The sequence below is a fragment of the Acomys minous genome (genome assembly GCF_964271855.1).
Source record: "Acomys minous genome assembly, chromosome: 18".
NCBI classification, from domain to species: domain Eukaryota; kingdom Metazoa; phylum Chordata; class Mammalia; order Rodentia; family Muridae; genus Acomys; species Acomys minous.
In genome coordinates, this window is record NC_140501.1 from 65,471,003 (window position 1) to 65,488,445 (window position 17,443).

General features: G+C 49.1%; 1 protein-coding gene across 1 annotated transcript; it reads left to right on the plus strand.

Moving 5' to 3' along the window:
* Positions 1 to 6,205: 6,205 nt before the first annotated feature.
* Positions 6,206 to 17,103, plus strand: PRMT5 (protein arginine methyltransferase 5). The gene is made up of 17 exons (XM_084767296.1): positions 6,206 to 6,408; positions 7,009 to 7,127; positions 7,422 to 7,507; positions 8,440 to 8,574; positions 9,202 to 9,314; positions 9,433 to 9,482; positions 10,878 to 11,041; positions 11,927 to 12,088; positions 12,475 to 12,552; positions 12,642 to 12,700; positions 12,783 to 12,905; positions 12,988 to 13,163; positions 14,126 to 14,235; positions 14,482 to 14,575; positions 15,100 to 15,216; positions 15,499 to 15,563; positions 16,353 to 17,103. The coding sequence occupies exons 1-17, from the start codon at positions 6,299 to 6,301 to the stop codon at positions 16,503 to 16,505; spliced, it is 1,914 nt and encodes a 637-aa protein (XP_084623422.1). The 5' UTR covers positions 6,206 to 6,298; the 3' UTR covers positions 16,506 to 17,103.
* Positions 17,104 to 17,443: the final 340 nt, after the last annotated feature.

Consider the following 17,443-nt stretch of genomic DNA (forward strand, 5'->3'; position numbering starts at 1 on the left):
GGCATGGTGGCTCACGCCCTTAATCTCAGTACACGGAAGGCAGAGGCAGGTGGATCTCTGTGAGTTCAAGGTCAGCCTTGTCTACAAAGTGAGTTCAAGACAGCCACGGCTACACAGAGAAACCTTGTTTCGAAAAACCAAACTAAATAAAGAAATAAATAATAAAAATAAAGGGAGCCGGGCGTGGTGGCGCACGCCTTTAATCCCAGCACTCGGGAGGCAGAGGCAGGCGGATCGCTGTGAGTTCTAGGCCAGCCTGGTCTACAAAGTGAGTCCAGGACAGCCAAGGCTACATAGAGAAACCCTGTCTCGAAAAACCAAAAAAAAAAAAAAAATAAATAAATAAAAAATAAAAATTAAAAAAATAAATAAATAAATAAAGGGAAGAGCACTGAGGCTAGCTTCCTAGAAGTAAATTATAGAGGATATGTGTGGGGGTTGGAGAGGGATGGCCCACATAGGCTCATAAATTTGAATAGTCTCCTGAGAGGGTAACTGCTGGGAAGAAGATAAAGACAACAATTGAGCCAGGACCAGGAAAAAGGAGGCGGAGTTATGGTCACTGTGTGTGTGTGTGTTTGTGTGTGTATATGTGTATGTTTGTGTGTCTGTGTGTCTGTGATTAGGCCCTTAGGCCCTAGAATTCACTATGTAGGCCAGCCTGTCATGGAACTTGCAGAGATCCCTGGGCTTGAAGACTTGGGCCGCCACACTTGGCCAGTTACATGTCTGAAGGTTCAGACAGAGGCTCTGGCGTCAGCTGACCCTGGTCTGCAGCCGCTCAGCCTTCTGGGCACCATTCCCGTCTCTCCTGGGAGGAACCCCTGCTTCCTGTGTCACAGAGTTCTTGTGACTATGTAGTGATTTTCATAGATCTTAACACACCAAACATGGCTTAGAGCTGGCAATGGTACCTCACACCTGAGATTCCAGCATGCGGGACGATGAGGCAGGAGCATCTCCATAAGTTGGAGCCGCTCTGTCTCAGAAACCAAACCAAACCAAACCAAACCACAACACTTCATACATAGAGGGTTTTTTTGTTTGTTTTTTGTTGTTGTTGTTGTTGTTTTTGCTTAGAGTTTGTTGTTCTTATCATATTTTAAAACATTTGTGTAGTCAGGCAGTGATGGCGCATGCCTTTAATCTCAGTACTCGGCAGGCAGAGGCAGGCAGATTGCTGTGAGTTCGAGGCCAGCCTGGTCTACAAAGCCAGTCCAGGACAGCCAAGGCTACACAGAGAAACCTTGTCTTGAAAACAAAAACAAGGGGCTGGAGAGATGGCTCAGCTCTAAAGAGCACTGGCAGTTCTTCCAGAGGTCATGAGTTCAATTCCCAGCAACTACCCAGTGGCTCACAACCATCTATGATGTGATCTGATGCCCTCTTCTGGCCTGCAGGTGTACATGCAGGCAGAGCACTGTATACATAATGATAAATAAATAAGTCTTTTTTAAAAAAAAAGAAAAAACAAAACAAAAAGACAAAATAGGATTGTGATCAAGGGCTGAGGAAGTGGTTGTGTGACTGAGTGGGGTGGCAGTGGGGACATGAGATGACAGTATTTGTCTTGTTCCACAAGTATAAGGAGCACAGTTCAGATCCTTAGCCCCCACACAAAAGTTGGGGGTACAGCAGGCCCTTTGTGACCCTAGCACTCTTCAGGCAGAGACAGGAAACCCCTGTAACAACCTCATTCAGCAAACGCCTGTGCCTCCATACAGAAAGTGGGGTGTAAGTGGGGAAGTTACCAATGTCAGCCTCTGCTTTCCGCACACACGCACACGTGTGCCCACACACATATGAACATACCACACAGTGGGGTTTGGTTTTTTCCAGACAGTATCTCTCATGGATCTCAAATTTGCTTTGTAGTGCAGATTGCCCTGGAACTTCTGATCCTCCTGCCTCCGCCTCCCGAGTGCTGAGACTGCATGCACACATGGCCATGCCCTGCTTATATAGTGCCATGGACAGAATCTGACATATTGCACATGCTAAGCAAGCTCTCTACCCATGTCTCTGGCCCCTTGCAATCATGTATGTGTGTACCTGTGTGTGGGGAACAGGGTGATAGAGTCTTAGACTATAACCCAGGATGGCCTTAAACTCAAGGCAATTCCCCTGCCTTAGCCTCCTGAGTACCTTTCCATTGCCCTGTCTCAAAAACAACAAAACATACATACACATATATGTATATTTATGTATATCCTATATATATTATATATGGATGTGTATCCTATTATTTATATACATATGTGTCGCCTTATATGTGTATATATATATGTATACACACACACACACACACACACACACACACACATATACTAATACCAAATCTTGTATTAATCTTTGGGATAAGTACTATTTGGTTGTGTTTTATAATTATTCTAGCAACATACTGATTTATTTATTTATTATCTAATTGTAAATATTTCAGGAGTTTTATCCCCATAAGGTAGAACTGACTGGTCTAGAGCTTTCTTGGGTGCAGCTTTTGACAGACTTTCCCACTGGCTGAGTCTCTGCTTCAGCCATGAATTGAGTAGCTTTCCACCTTTTTCTATGTTTAGAACAGTCACTGCTTTCTATTTGTCTTGGCAGATTAACACCATATAATAGAGATGACAAGGGAGAAAATGCAAATCGGCACAGATTATTTTGCCTCAGTAACTCTGCCACTTTCAGAGCCAGAGGAAAGCTTTGATTGTAAAGAAGCAATTTGGAGCAGTGGGAGGGTCAAGCGGCCATTATGTAGGTGTTGAGAGAGTGCTGCTGGCCAGGCGGGCCCAGAGGTGAGGGAAGGTGGGTCGCTCCCCAAGGCCAGCACAACAAAACAGAGCAGTTAAAACTGACAGGAGGTGTTTAAACAAAGACAGTAAACTCAGTCAAATAAAACAGAGCCTGAAGACGGAACAGTGGCAGCAGGGGGTAGGGAGCCGGGTTGGGGGGGGGGGGGCAGGGAGGGTTATCTGGGAATAGGGCCCCTCTTCCCTTCCAGAAAGTCTCTAATGTGCCACTCTGTTGTCATTAGCATCCACTGAAAAAGTAAGCTTCTTTCTTTCTTTCCTTTTCCTTTTTTTTTGGGGGGGGGGGGGGACGGACAGGGTTTCTCTGTGTAGCCCTGCATGTCCTGGACTCGTTTTGTAGACCAGGCTGGCCTCGAACTCACAGCGATCCACCTGCCTCTGGTAACCTTATTTCTCTTACCTAGGTTGTTTGGCCATCTTCCATGCCGGCAAAGGCTCCCATCTTGTCTGAAGTCAGAGAACAAATCTGGGAGTCAGTTGTTTTCATCCTCATTTTGAAGAGTTTTTGGTCACGGGGCTTGTGTGGTGAATGCTTTGCCCACTGAGCCACCTGACCAACCTGAGCTCTCTATTTCTTTTCTTTCTTTCTTTCTTTCTTTCTTTCTTTCTTTTTTTTTTTTAAGAGATAGGGTTTGTTTGTGTAGCCTTGGCTGCCCTGGACTTTTTTTTGTAGACCAGGCTGGTCTCAAACTCACAGAGTTCTGCCTGCTTCTGCCTCCTGAGAGTGCTGGGATTACAGGCGTGCGCCACCGCGCCTGGCTCTGTTTCTTTTTCATTCAGTCCGTTACTTCTTGCTCTACTCAGACCTGTAGTTACATGTTTTGTTTGTTTTTTTTCTCTCCAGCAACATAGGAAAAGTTTGTAGGCAAGAGCAGCAGTAGTGTGGGATGGAATTTCCAGGAATCCTTCAGTGGCACATTCATTAGGTGACAGACAAGAGCAAACAAGACAGTTGGAGGAAATTCAGCCCAAGAGACAGAAGCTTAAAACACAAACTTTATTTTCTGTGCTAACAGACAGGCAGACGTTTTGGGATGTGAACTGCATCTCTGAAGGGAGACTGTACATTTTTAAAGGATAGGGACAGGGTCGAGGTGGGATGTTGTTTTGACCAAATATATATATATACATATACATATGTATATGTATATATACATATATATATATATACATATATATATATATATACACATACATACATATACATACATACATACATACATACATTTGTTTGTTTTTTCCAGACAAGATTTCTCTGTGTAACAGCTCTGGCTGTCCTGGACTAACTCTATAAATCAGGCAGGCTGGCCTCGAACTCACGGAGCTATCCCCCCCATACCCGCCCTCCTGAGTGCTGGGATTAAAGGCATGCACCAGCAAGGAAGGACCCTCGACTCAGCTTTTTGCGGTCACACCCTCTCTTGGACTTTGGCCTGGAATTTTGAATGATATGGGAACAAAGGGGTGAGCAAGCTTTAAATCAAGACGGGCAGCACATTGCAGCACGCCTACAGCCTGTATACCTTAGCTTAGATAACGGACAATGGCCGCTGCCCTCTTAACAGCCTTTACTGGATAACGGACAAACATGAAAACGCCTGAAGAAGCAGATAGGAGTTGGGTCCCAGGGCCCGGGAATACGATCTCAGTTTTGACCCTGGCAGCAAGATGGGACTTGTTCCTGACATGGCTGGACCCAGAAAACTGTCTCCTTACAAATGTTCAGAAATCGGAAGTTCTCTTTTTGTTTGTTTGTTTGTTTTTCGAGACAGAGTTTCTCTGTGTAGCCTTAGCTGTCCTGGACTAGCTTTGTAGATCAGGCTGGCCTCGAACTCAGAGAGATCCACCTGCCTCTGCCTCCCGAGTGCTGGGATTAAAGGCGTGTGCCACCACTGCCCATTGTCTAGCTCATCTGGACTCCCTTTGTAGGCCAGGCTGTCCTTGAACTCACAGAGGTCCACCTGCTTCTGCCTCCCAAGCGTTCGAACTACAGGCTGTGCCACTGCGGCCGGCTGGTATGTTTCCCTTAGTTCTCTGGTGTCCTGACTTTCATTCTTGGGGCACTTACATGACCCAGGACTCCTTGGAGCACATCCTAACCACATCCTTCATGCATTGCTAAGAGTGCTGTCCTCCAGGACCCATCATGATCTCACCAGTCAAGACTTCTTTTCCGAAAACCTCCAAAACTTGTCTGGTTCAGGTCATTTGGTTCGTGTAGCTGCCTACTGCACAGCACTGTCTAGACCACCAGTTCAACATATTCACCCCCCAAATCCTCCTCTCCCTGACCGCTCCCACTGCGAGGACAAAACGATGGATGTCGCCCTATTTATTTATTTTCCTCCTGGCTTCTTGTTAGTCCCTGAATCCTGTCAATGCGTCAGTCCTGGTTAGTTGTTGTTGTTTTTAAATCAAGCTGACACAAGGCAGTCGTTTGGAAAGAGAGAACTTCAGCTGAGAGTGCCGCCCCCCAGTTTGGCTGGAGGGCCCTCAACATCTGTGGGCGTGTTGCCTTCAGGTATGTGGTCCATTTCCTTCCCTAGACCTTTCCTCGCCTCTGTCATTTCCTTCTTTTCCTCACGTCCAGCCCCTGTTAAGAGGGGGGAACGCAATTTCTCTTGGGCCTCTACCAGGCAGCTTCATAATTCCTGGGCAGTGTAGTTTCGTATGGATTCCTTTTCTCTGAGGGGTGTGTGCACCCGAAGATGTTTATTTACCTCTGCGTCTGAGAAAACAATCACTAGGATCTAGTGGCTGGCTTACTACAGTCTGTTTTTAAGCGTAGCGTAGTAACGAGACAAAGCTCATCTTTAATAGTCCAGTCACCAAATTGTTCAGGCTCAGATCCGCTTAGCTATACAGAAAACAGCTTTGGAGAGGCATGAGGAACGCCAGTATGGGATGGCTGCAAAATCGAACCAGGTTGAGACCGAAAACGACAGCATGAGGAGATAGTGGCGGAAATAAACGGGCTGAGGGACAAGGAAAGGGGAAGAAAATTTTGATATTGAACATCAGCTTAGGGATGATCAGCAAGGGGTGCAAATAAAGGAGTACCAGTCCCAACGAGCCAGCCAGGAGTCGAACCTGGAATCTTCTGATCCGTAGTCAGACGCGTTATCCATTGCGCCACTGGCCCGCAGACGTCTTTCTGTGGCCCAATGATGATACTTTAGGCTTATCCTGCAGGGCTGCATGGGACCTGTAGTCTCGGCAGAGCGCTACAGAAGGACAGGGCATTCTGGGGGATAGCGGAGCGTCACCAGCGAGAGCCTGTCATTGGTAGAGCAGGAGGGCCACGCCCATGTCACTGTGCGGCCCGCGGATTGGCGGGAGCAGCGGCTTGGCCCCTCCGCCTCCGCTCTGGAGCTGTAAAGACGCTCTGGTTGTTAGGGCGACTCGTCCCACCTCCCGGGGACCGTTCTCCGCTTTGTGATAGGCCCCTAGTATCAAGGAATCCCGGCGTGGGCCGCGCGAGGGAAAAGATGGCGGCGATGGCAGTCGGAGGTGCTGGTGGCAGCCGCGTGTCCAGCGGGAGGGATCTGAATTGCGTCCCCGAAATAGCTGACACACTGGGTGCAGTGGCCAAGCAGGGGTGAGGGCCGGACCTCCGCCAGACGGATGCGGGATCCAAATTTGGGGACCAAGGAGGGCAGACGAGTCCCCCGCAGGGGATGAGGGCTTGAGACACCATTAGTCCTCGAGTGGGGAAAAGAGTTCGGCCCCAGGAACGAGAGGATGAAACTCTGGGGGGCGTGTGGTCACCGAGTCCAAAAGTCAGGGGAGTCATTGGGTAAAATAAAAAAGAGACGAACAGCCAGTCCATGTAGGGCCTTGGAAGCTGAGAGTATTTGAGAGTTAGAAGGAAGTGAAAGGGACAAGCGAGAGAAGAGGTTAATCTGGCTGCGGGAGGCATGGGCAGTACTGGGACAAATCTAGATTTGACAATCCTGGAAAGCCAATGAAATCGGGAAAGAAAGAGAGCTACTGGGCTTGGATGTCCATTTGTGTTTTGGGAAGAAACTGAGGCACAGTGTAGTGAAAGTGGTGTGCAACAAGCCGGGCTGAACTCAGTAGCCTGTGGGATGACTGATGGCTTTATAGAACTGTGCAAAATCAAGACAGTTTAAACCCGGTTGGTTGGCTCTCTGGGACCTCACTTCACGTGACGATTCTGCGTCTGTCGCGCTTGTAGGTTTGATTTCCTCTGCATGCCCGTCTTCCACCCGCGTTTCAAGAGGGAGTTCATTCAGGAACCTGCAAAGAATCGGCCTGGCCCCCAGACACGATCAGACCTACTGCTGTCAGGAAGGGGTAGGGACCGTCCCACGTGCTCCTTAATTAGTAGAGGCAGTAATAACTACTGCTTTATAGGACTTCTTTCTCCTCTTCTGACTTGGTTATCCTGTTTAGCCCCTGTGATGTGGGTAACTCTTGTTTTTTTTTCATTTTTTCTTACTAAAAGTTGCAGTCCCTCCATTCTGTATCCGAGAGAAAAAGCGTTGGTTTTCATTTCTACCCTTTTATTCCCTGCTGAGAACTAGAATCTGAGCAAGAAAATGCCAACCCTCACTGAGTCTTTGTCTCTTCTTGGGTGGGGGCGTGCAGACTGGAACACTCTCATTGTGGGAAAGCTTTCCCCATGGATTCATCCAGACTCAAAAGTGGAGAAGATCCGGAGGAACTCTGAAGCGGTAAGGCTGTTCGATTTCATGGTGGCATCTTTGTGCTTATTTATTTATTGTTTTTTTTGAGACAGGGTTTTTCTGTGTGATCTCCGTGGTGGTCCTGGAACTCTCTTGGTAGACCAAGCTGGCCTCGAACTCACAACCACCTGCCTCTGCCTCCCGAGCACTGGGATTAAAGGCGTGGGCAACTAATGCCTGGCTCCTAAGATTAGGCCTGACTTGGATCTCATGGCATTTGAGAGGCTGTTCCCACATTGGGAAGATAATGAGAGGATGGAGTTCTACCAGGCCAGGGAAAGAAAACCAACCAACCAACCAACCAACAACCAACCAAACAAAACAAAAAAGTGAAAGAAATTAGTTCTGATATCAATCTGGGTTAGGAGAGTAGATCCCTTACCTCCGAACCTGGTTAATCAGAGGACAGTTAAACGTGCCTGGAGCTGAGTGTGGCAGGCCACATCGATAACCTCAACAGAGGCAGGTCACTCTCTGAGTCGGCGGCTAGCTGGTCTACTAGAGTTCCAGGCCAGTTAGGGTTACATACTAAGACCCTGTTTCAAAAGAAAAAAGGTTGGTTCTGGCTGAGTATAGCAGCTTACAGCAGTGATCCAAGCACCCAGGAGGCAGAGTGAAGAGGGCCGCCTCAAATTCCAAGCCAAGCTGAGTTAGTGAATTCCAGAACAGCCTGGGTCACAATGTCAGATACAGTTTCACCAGAAGTGTTTGGTTCCTAGCTCTCTTTTTGTTTTTGTTTTTTTTTTCGAGACAGGCTTTCTCTGTGTGGCCATGGCTGTCCTGGACTCACTTTGTAGACCAGGCTGGCCTCAAACTCACAGCGTTCCGCCTGCCTCTGCCTCCCGAGTGCTGGGATGAAAGGCGTGCGCCACCATGCCGGGCTGGTACCTAGCTCTGAATGGTTGTCTCTTGTGTTTCAGGCTATGTTACAGGAGCTGAATTTCGGGGCATATCTGGGTCTTCCAGCTTTCCTGTTGCCTCTTAATCAGGAAGACAACACAAACTTGGCCAGAGTCCTCACCCACCACCTCCACACTGGCCACCACTCTTCCATGGTATGCTGAGGGCTCTTTCCTGTCGAGTATCATGATAGACAGTCATGTGAGGTACCTTTTGCCTAGTTATGCCCCAGTGCATTGGCAACATTGAAATGTTAACACTGCCCACTACCCCCCACCCCATCTAAAAGTGGTATGCAGAGAGTTCCAGAACAGTATAGTTCAGTGGTAGATCATACCACACTGCCTGACATACATGAGGCTCTGGGTTTGAGTCTTAGTGCTGTAAAACAAATCATAGAAAATACTTAATTGGCCGGGCTTAGTGGCCCATGCCTTTAATCCCAGCACTCGGGAGGCAGAGGCAGGCACATCGATGTGAGTTCAAGGCCAGCCTGGTCTACAAAGTGAGTCCAGGACAGCCCAGGCTACACAGAGAAACCCTGTCACAAAAAAAAGAAAAGAAAAGAAAATAAAATACTTAATTGTTTCTAGTTAAAAGTAAAAGATAAGCTAGGTCTTCGTATAGGGTATATACAAGATATTAAACTCATGTAGTCAAATTTAGAAAAGCAGGCAAAGAGATTAACCTGACACCTAGGTCAGGGTCTTTGGAGGGAAGCTAGCTTTCTGAACCCATTTAGTGCAAAGCAGTGTTCTAACAGGGCGCCTGTTCGCACGCAGTTCTGGATGAGGGTACCCTTGGTTGCACCAGAGGACCTGAGAGATGATGTAATTGAGAATGTACCAACTACACACACAGAGGAGTACAGTGGGGAAGAGAAGACGTGGGTGTGGTATGTCTACTTTGGCTGCTTTACGGGCATGGGTGGGCTGAGGAGTGCGGGGACACTGGTGGGGAGAGCTCCTTGACATATGACATTTGACAGTATTTTTGGTTCTGATTCTGGGCAGGTGGCATAACTTCCGGACTCTGTGTGACTATAGCAAGAGAATTGCAGTAGGTGAGTCTAAAAGGGTTCTGGGACAGGCGTGCCTTCTCCAGAGTAAGAACCCGCGGCCAGGTGTGGCGCCTACCACTTTCCATCCCAGCACTCGGGAGGCAGAGGCAGACGGATCGTTGTGAGTTCGAGGCCAGCCTGGTCTATAAAGCGAGTCCAGGACAGCCAAGGCTACACAGAGAGACCCTGTCTCGAAAAAAAACAAAACCAAAACCAAAAAAAAAAAAAAAAGACAAGTAGTGGTGATGTATGCCTTTAGTCCCAGCACTTAGGAGGCATAGGCAGGTGAGTCTCTGTGAGTTCCAGGACATCAGGTCTATGTAAAAAGACCATCCCTTTAAAAATGGAAGTCAAGCCGGGCGTGGTGGCGCACGCCTTTAATCCCAGCACTCGGGAGGCAGAGGCAGGCGATTGCTGTGAGTTTGAGGCCAGCCTGGTCTACAAAGTGAGTCCAGGACAGTCAAGGCTACACAGAGAAACCCTGTCTCGAAAAACCATTAAAAAAAAAAAAGGAAGTCAGCAGTTTTAGGACTGGAGAGACGGCTCTGTGGTTAAGGGTGCTTCCTGCTCTGTTTTTGAGGACCAGAGTTCAGATACCAGCATGCACATTGGGTAGCTCACAACTGCACATTAACTCTAGCTCCAGGGACCTGATACTCTCCCTCTTCTGGCCTCTGTGAGTCCCTGGACACCCATGGCACACACACACCACACACCACACACGAGTAAATATAAAAGTAAATCTGAAGCCAGGCGTGGTGGCACGTGCCTTTAATCCCAGCACTTGGGAGGCAGAGGCAGGCAGATTGCTGTGAGTTCAAGGCCAGCCTGGACTACAAAGCAAGCCCAGGACACCAAGGCTGCACAGAGAGACCCTGTCTCAAAACAAAACAACAACAACAACAACAACAACAAAAGTAAATCTAAAAAAACGAAGATGAACAGTTTCAGGAAGCTGGGGTACCACTCAGTTGGCAGAGCACTTGTTTGCCTCAATGAAGCCTTAAGTAAGACGCACGGCACACGTAAAACCAGATGTAAAGGCACATGCCTGCAATCCTAGCACATAGGAGATGGAGGCCGGAGGATCAGAAGGTCACAGGAAGTTCAGTGCTACATTGGGCTACTTGAGACCCACTCTGAAAATAGAACCAGCACTGGCCGTTCTCTCTCCTACATCCTTAATCCCCAAACAGGGAGGCATAGGAAGGTGGATCTCAAAAAAAAAAAAAAAAAAAGGAAGGTGGATCTCTGAGTTCGAGGCCAGCCAAGGCTATACAGTGAGAACATGACTGAAAGAAGGAGATGAGTTCCGTGTGTGTGTGTGTGTGTGTGTCTGTGTGTCTGTGTGTGTCTGTGTCTGCCCAGTACCAGATAATCTTCTCTCCCTTTGCACAGCTCTTGAAATTGGCGCTGACCTCCCGTCTAATCACGTCATTGATCGTTGGCTTGGAGAGCCCATCAAAGCAGCCATCCTCCCCACCAGCATTTTCCTCACCAACAAGAAGGGATTTCCTGTCCTTTCTAAGATGCAGCAGAGGCTCATCTTCCGGCTCCTCAAGGTGGGTTTCAGGGTGGCCCAGGGTATCTCCTGACTCCCTCAGGGAGAGGGACAGGTTATTGTTTTCTTTCTGGTTTCTGGAGAAGGAACCAAACGACACTAGGAATTTGTTTTATCGGTAGTTAAAGTAAGAGGCTGGGTGTGGGGATGCATCCCACCTTCATCTCAGCACCGGGAGGCAGAGGGAAACAGAAAAAACAAACAAATTAAAGGTCCTTGTGTACTGGGAGTGTGAAGGTCCCTGTGCCCACAGATCACTAGGAAAGCAGGAATGTCGGGCATTCGGGGTTGTCCTCTCACAGGAAGGGCGGGCGACCTGTCCTTCCATCGGGAAAGCTGGGAATTGGAGGACTAGAGGTGACTATCAGCCCAAATGACCTTATGCTATCTTTGTGACGGGACCATGCTGGATCCTTCTGTGGGCTCTTAAGCTAAACATGTAGCCTGTCTCTACAGCCCATCTTCTTGGAATGAATAATGCGTGTGCTGAGTTTCCATGTAATTATGCTTCCTTGTATACTAGGGATTGTGTTACACCAGGAAACTTTACCCCAAATTCTACTGTGTTTATATATACGCTGGCACCAAACCACTTGGCATCGGGCTCTTGAAGTTTGATCCAGCCTAAGTCAGGGTGACGTTTCATTCTCACCTCCTTGCAGATTGGTTTCCTGCTGCCTTGACGCCTGCAGGGAGCCCCTTTGGGGCAGGGTGATGCTTACCTGTCTCCTGAGGACTTTATACGTTTATCAGAGGCCTACCTTTTTTTGGTGCTGGAGAACTGTTATAGGGTTTTACTTTACGTTAGGACCTTTGAGCATCAAGCACACTGTCCGTAAGAATCATGGTTTGTGAGCTGGGTCTCATGGTCTGAGTTTTCTCACAGCTGGAAGTGCAGTTTATCATCACCGGCACCAACCACCACTCAGAGAAGGAGTTCTGCTCCTACCTCCAGTACTTGGAGTACTTAAGCCAGAACCGTCCTCCACCCAATGCTTATGAACTCTTTGCCAAAGGTTATGAGGACTATCTGCAGTCTCCGCTCCAGGTAGGTTTGGAGCCCACTGAGGGTGAGGGAGGGCGGCAGAGATAGTATTCAGCAGTTCAGAGCAGTGGGTTGACTCGTAGCACTCACACGGTAGCTCACAACTGTAAGGCCCTCAGTGCCTTTTCTTTAAGCACTGCCTGCGTGTGGTGTACAGACATACTTGCAGGCAAAATACCCATACACATACTTTTTTTAGTTGAAAAAAAAATCTTTAAAAGCTGTTATTATTAATACTAGTAATAATAGTGAGAGATGGGGGGCAAGAACTATTTTAAGAGTAGGTGGTCCAGGTGATCCTAGCAAAATTCAGGAAGCAATGGGAAATTTTTTACATCTTGGCGGTTGGCCAAAAAGTGTCCAACTTGCTCTCTCCTCTTCTTTATTAGCCACTGATGGACAATCTGGAATCTCAGACATATGAAGTCTTTGAAAAGGACCCTATCAAATACTCTCAATATCAGCAGGTATAGTGTTGGCTTCCGGGTGGCAAAGCTCAGGGCCAGGGTAAGGTCAGTGAAGGGATCCCAGCCCTAAGGCTTCTGTCCTTCCCCAGGCTATTTATAAATGTTTGCTGGACCGAGTACCCGAAGAAGAAAAGGAGACCAACGTCCAGTGAGTACTTTTCCTTGTGTTCCTGGGCAGTTGCACGCCTGCGTCTCCATCTGCTCGGTCAGTTTGACTCTCCTTTTCTTAGGGTACTAATGGTGCTGGGCGCAGGCCGGGGCCCTCTAGTGAACGCGTCTCTCCGGGCAGCCAAGCAGGCTGACCGGCGGATAAAGCTCTACGCCGTGGAGAAGAACCCCAATGCTGTGGTGACGTGAGTAGCAGCCTGCCTGCTGGGCAGCGGTCCTGGGTCCCCGTTTCCAGCCGAGGTTACCGTTCCGTTGTCTCCGTTTCAGGCTGGAGAACTGGCAGTTTGAAGAATGGGGCAGCCAGGTGACAGTTGTCTCATCGGACATGCGGGAATGGGTGGCTCCAGAGAAAGCAGACGTCATCGTCAGCGAGCTCCTGGGCTCCTTCGCGGACAACGAGCTGTCGCCAGAGTGTCTGGATGGAGCCCAGCACTTCCTGAAAGGTTTGTCCAGGTTGGGGTGTGAGGCGGTTGGTGGTTGGTCAGGGAAGCAGCCTGGGGAATTGGACTTGGGTCAGATCCTGTGGCTGTGAACAGCTATTTGCTAGAGTAGAAAATGATGACAAAGCTTCCGAGAGAGAGCTCTGAGTGGGTGGACTAGAGGTAGGTTTTTTTTGTTTGTTCGTTTTTGAGACAGGGTTTCTCTGTGTAGCCTTGCCTGTCCTGGACTCACTTGTCTGTCTGCCTCTGCCTCCTGAGTGCTGGGACTACAGGTGTGCGCCACCACTAGAAATTCTTTACCTGAGGTCTGTGGGCTCCCTGAGATGACATAATTATACACTTTGAGGGCCAGGGGTAGTGTGTAGCTTTAGAGTGTTCTTCTGCGATGAAGCTCTGGGTGCGATCTCTACCATGGGGGCGGGGGAGTATCTCGGGCTCTATGTTCATTGGAAACTACCCCCGCCCCACCTCCCCCGAGGTGGGGTCTCTTGTATAGCCTTGGCTATGGCTGTCCTGGACTCACTTTGTAGACCAGGCTGGCCTTGAACTCACAGAGATCCGCCTGCCTCTGCCTCCCGAGTGCTGGATGGGATTAAAGGCGTGCGCCACCACGCCTGGCCTCATTGGGAACTTTATGAGGTGTTGTGATCCCCACCAGTAGAGTGCAGTAATGCTTTGCAGTGGGCTGTGTACATGATGTGGCCCCATAGGATTATGTCATCAGGGACAACGTAGTCATCTTAGTTTGTGACACTCATCCCAGTTTGTGCTGTTGCTAAGTAGCATGTGACTCTGCGTTTTTTTTTTTTTTTTAATCTGTGGCTGTAAATTATCCTAAGAGTGGAATCCCTATCAACGTCTTCCTGCCATGCCGGTAGCAACCTTGGCTTGTTAGCGCCTTCAGTTAGTGCAAAGCTGCCGTTTCCCTCCTTTTTGGAAACCGATGTGACCTTGTCGCTTTGCAGATGATGGTGTGAGCATCCCTGGAGAATACACCTCCTTCCTGGCTCCCATTTCCTCCTCTAAGTTATACAACGAGGTCCGAGCCTGCCGGGAGAAGGACCGAGACCCTGAGGTAAGGCTCTGCTTTTCTAGAAGGAGGGGCTACTCTTTAGTCCTGATTTCTCCCCCTGAAGCAGACGGAGAGGTGAAAAAGAAGGTGGGACTGAAGAAAGGGAGGTGAAGCTGTGTGTGTGTGTGTGTGTGTGTGTGTGTGTGTGTGTGTGTGTGTGTGTTCATTGGTCCTGGAGCCTGAGCTTTCTCTGGGGATGTTGGTGTTTCCTGTCTGTCTCCTTAGTTCTTGCTGTCTCACTCTGAACAGGCACAGTTTGAGATGCCTTATGTGGTTCGGCTGCACAACTTCCACCAGCTGTCAGCTCCGCAGCCCTGTTTCACCTTCAGCCATCCCAACCGAGGTAGGTTCACGCGTGGCTGTCCTGACTGAGAAGGGTGTGAGCTGTCCTGCCTCCTCCCTGGCTATCTCAAGGCTGTGCGTTTCTTGTCCTATTTTATTTATTTATTTTTTAAAAAGATTTATTTATTATATATACAGTGTTCTGCCTGCATGTATGCCTGCACACCAGAAGAGGGCATGAGATCATATTATAGATGGTTATAAGCCACCATGTGGTTGCTGGGAATTGAACTCAGGACCTCTGAAAGAGCAGTCAGTGCTCTTAACCGCTGAGCCATCTCTCCAGCCCCTATTTTGGTTTTTTGAGACAGGGTTTCTCTGTGTGGCCCAGGCAGTCCTGGACTCACTTTGTAGACCAGGCTGGCCTCGAACTCACAGCGATCTGCCTGCCTCTGCCTCCCAAGTGCTGGGACTACAGGTGTGTGGCTATATCTAGTCCTTTAGTGCTAGATCTTATACAAGTTTGTCAAGTTGTTTGGGGGAGATTTCTGGCTGCTTGTCATCCACCCACATCTCTCCTGACAGACCCTATGATTGACAACAACCGCTACTGTACCTTGGAGTTTCCTGTGGAGGTGAACACAGTGCTGCATGGCTTTGCGGGCTACTTCGAGACTGTGCTTTATCGTGATATCACCCTGAGTGAGTGTCTGGGACAGGGTCCGAGGGCGTCACAGCACTGCTGGCTTTTGCTCAGTCTGTGCGTTCACGGAGGCCACTTCACAAAGCTTTCTCTCCGACTCCTTTATGGAGCGTCTCAGCTGAGGCTGCGAACTAGTCCATGTTGCCGCAGGCCCAGCACACTGATTTAGCAGGGAGCCCAGGGTCCAGGAGTGGGGATCTCTGCGTCTTCGTTTTCTATGACCGCAGAAGAGGTAAGAGGGAGGCCGGGAACTCAAGGTGTCCGTTCCTCTGTGTCCACAGGTATCCGCCCAGAGACTCACTCTCCAGGGATGTTCTCCTGGTTTCCCATCTTCTTCCCCATTAAGGTAGGTGTTGCCTCCCCTTTGCCACTGTGGGCTGGGGGATAGCTGCTTCTGCTGGTGTTCTGCTCCCGGCCCCGGCTCATTGGCTGTAACCATGTCCTGTGTGTCACTTGCTCTGGGACCCTGGGTGACCTACCTGGACTCCCCATGTCTCTTGCCACTCTTGTCTAATCTTCACCTGGAACAGGCATCATTTTTTTACAACATAAATTGAATTTGCCTTTCTATTTAGCTCTTGAGTGCCTTCCCACTCCCCTTAGCTGGACATCTGGATGTTCTGAGAGCTGGTTCGTGGATTTTCCTGCATCCCAGCTGCAGCCTCCAACCTTTAGTCCTCTCTGCTTTGCCTGTGGGGCTCTTTGCTCATGTCCCCACCCTGCTGCCTGACCTAGGTCTCCTGGAACATCTCCACTGTCAGACAGTGTTCCTGTCCTCATAGAATAGATTGGCTTCCTCTTAGCTATTTCCAGGCACTGTACAAGCTCACAGCATTCACTGAGCCTTTGTTCACTGTCTGGGTGTGTTCATATTTTGACCAAGTAGGTAAGTTTTATGAGGGTCAGAATATTTTATTGTGTTTATCTTTTGTTGTTCGGTTTTGAGATTTTTGAATTATATTTTGAATTATAGCTCAAGCTGGCTTTGAATTCCTCAGCCTCCTGAGCGCTGGGGTTGTAGCTAGGTTAGTACCCCACAGTTGGGGTTTATCATCTAATCTGTGTCAGCCCTAATACCGTTGCCAGGTGTAGCCCCTCAGCCCCACCCTGAACCTCCATGTCTTTCCTGTTACAGCATCCCATCATGGTGCGTGAAGGCCAGAGCATCTGCGTGCGCTTCTGGCGATGCAGCAATTCTAAGAAGGTGTGGTACGAGTGGGCAGTGACAGCACCAGTCTGCTCTTCTATTCACAACCCCACCGGCCGCTCCTATACCATTGGCCTCTAGCCCTGTGCGCAGTGTCGGAGCCTTGGAAGCAGCGTTGAGCTCTCTTCCTACAGCACAGAAGGTGCAGAACACATCCGTGTGTGAGACCCTCACCTGTCAGCGACGAGTGATTCAGTCTGCTTTCTTACCTTATGTCCTGATGGCCAAGGGGTAGGCATCCCAGGACTGCCAAGCATGGTGGTGCCCACCTTTTATTCCAGTACTCCAGAGGCAGGGGCAGGTGGATCTCTGTGAGTTCAAGGCCAGCCTGGTCTATCTAGCAAGTTTCAGGCCAACTAGGGCTGCATAGTGAGACCCTATTTCCAAAAAGGATATTAAAAAAAAATAGAAAAGTAAAGAAATATGGGACAAGCCACCCACCCTTCAAAGGCCTCTGGCTAAGGCCTGAGGACTTAACAGTGGGTGACGCAGCAACTGGTGCTCAGCCTCCAGGGCTTCCCAGGGTCAGCAGAAAAAAGAAGAAAAGGTTTGCGGAACGGCCCGAGAAGGTGTGATTGAGCACATTTCCAGCCTTCTCCTTGCCTTATTCTTTTGTTGTTTTATGGTTTTGTGTAAGAAGGAAACAAAATAAAGTGAAGTTCTGGCCTCCGCTGCTTTACCCTGCCGCTCCTGCCTGCTTTCCTGCCCTTCACTCCAAGCCAGGCGTGTTCCGGTCTGAGCTCTCACCTCACCTGAGACCCAGGGGGACCCAACGCAGAGCGAAGGCTGGGGGTGTCAGTGGTAGAGCGCAGAGGACCCGGTGGTAACCTGTGTGGTTCTGAGCTGTGCCCATGTCGGCGTGTCCTCTCCACCCCCACCCCCCACCCCTCCACCTCCAGGACTTGTGGATGTAGGCTTTTTCTGACTGGTCCATTAAGTCCGTTTGTCTGTTCTCTAGGAAAGAGTCACACCTCGGGGAAATGGTATGAGTGAAGCTAGCTAGCTTCTGCCTTCCTTAG

Coding starts and splice junctions, on each gene's coding strand:
- PRMT5 (XM_084767296.1), top strand. CDS start 6,299: ATGGCGGCGATGGCAGTCGGAGGTGCTGGTGGCAGCCGCGTGTCCAGC. Junction 8,575..9,201: donor CTGGCCACCACTCTTCCATG/GTATGCTGAGGG, acceptor GTTCGCACGCAG/TTCTGGATGAGGGTACCCTT. Junction 14,236..14,481: donor AGAAGGACCGAGACCCTGAG/GTAAGGCTCTGC, acceptor CACTCTGAACAG/GCACAGTTTGAGATGCCTTA.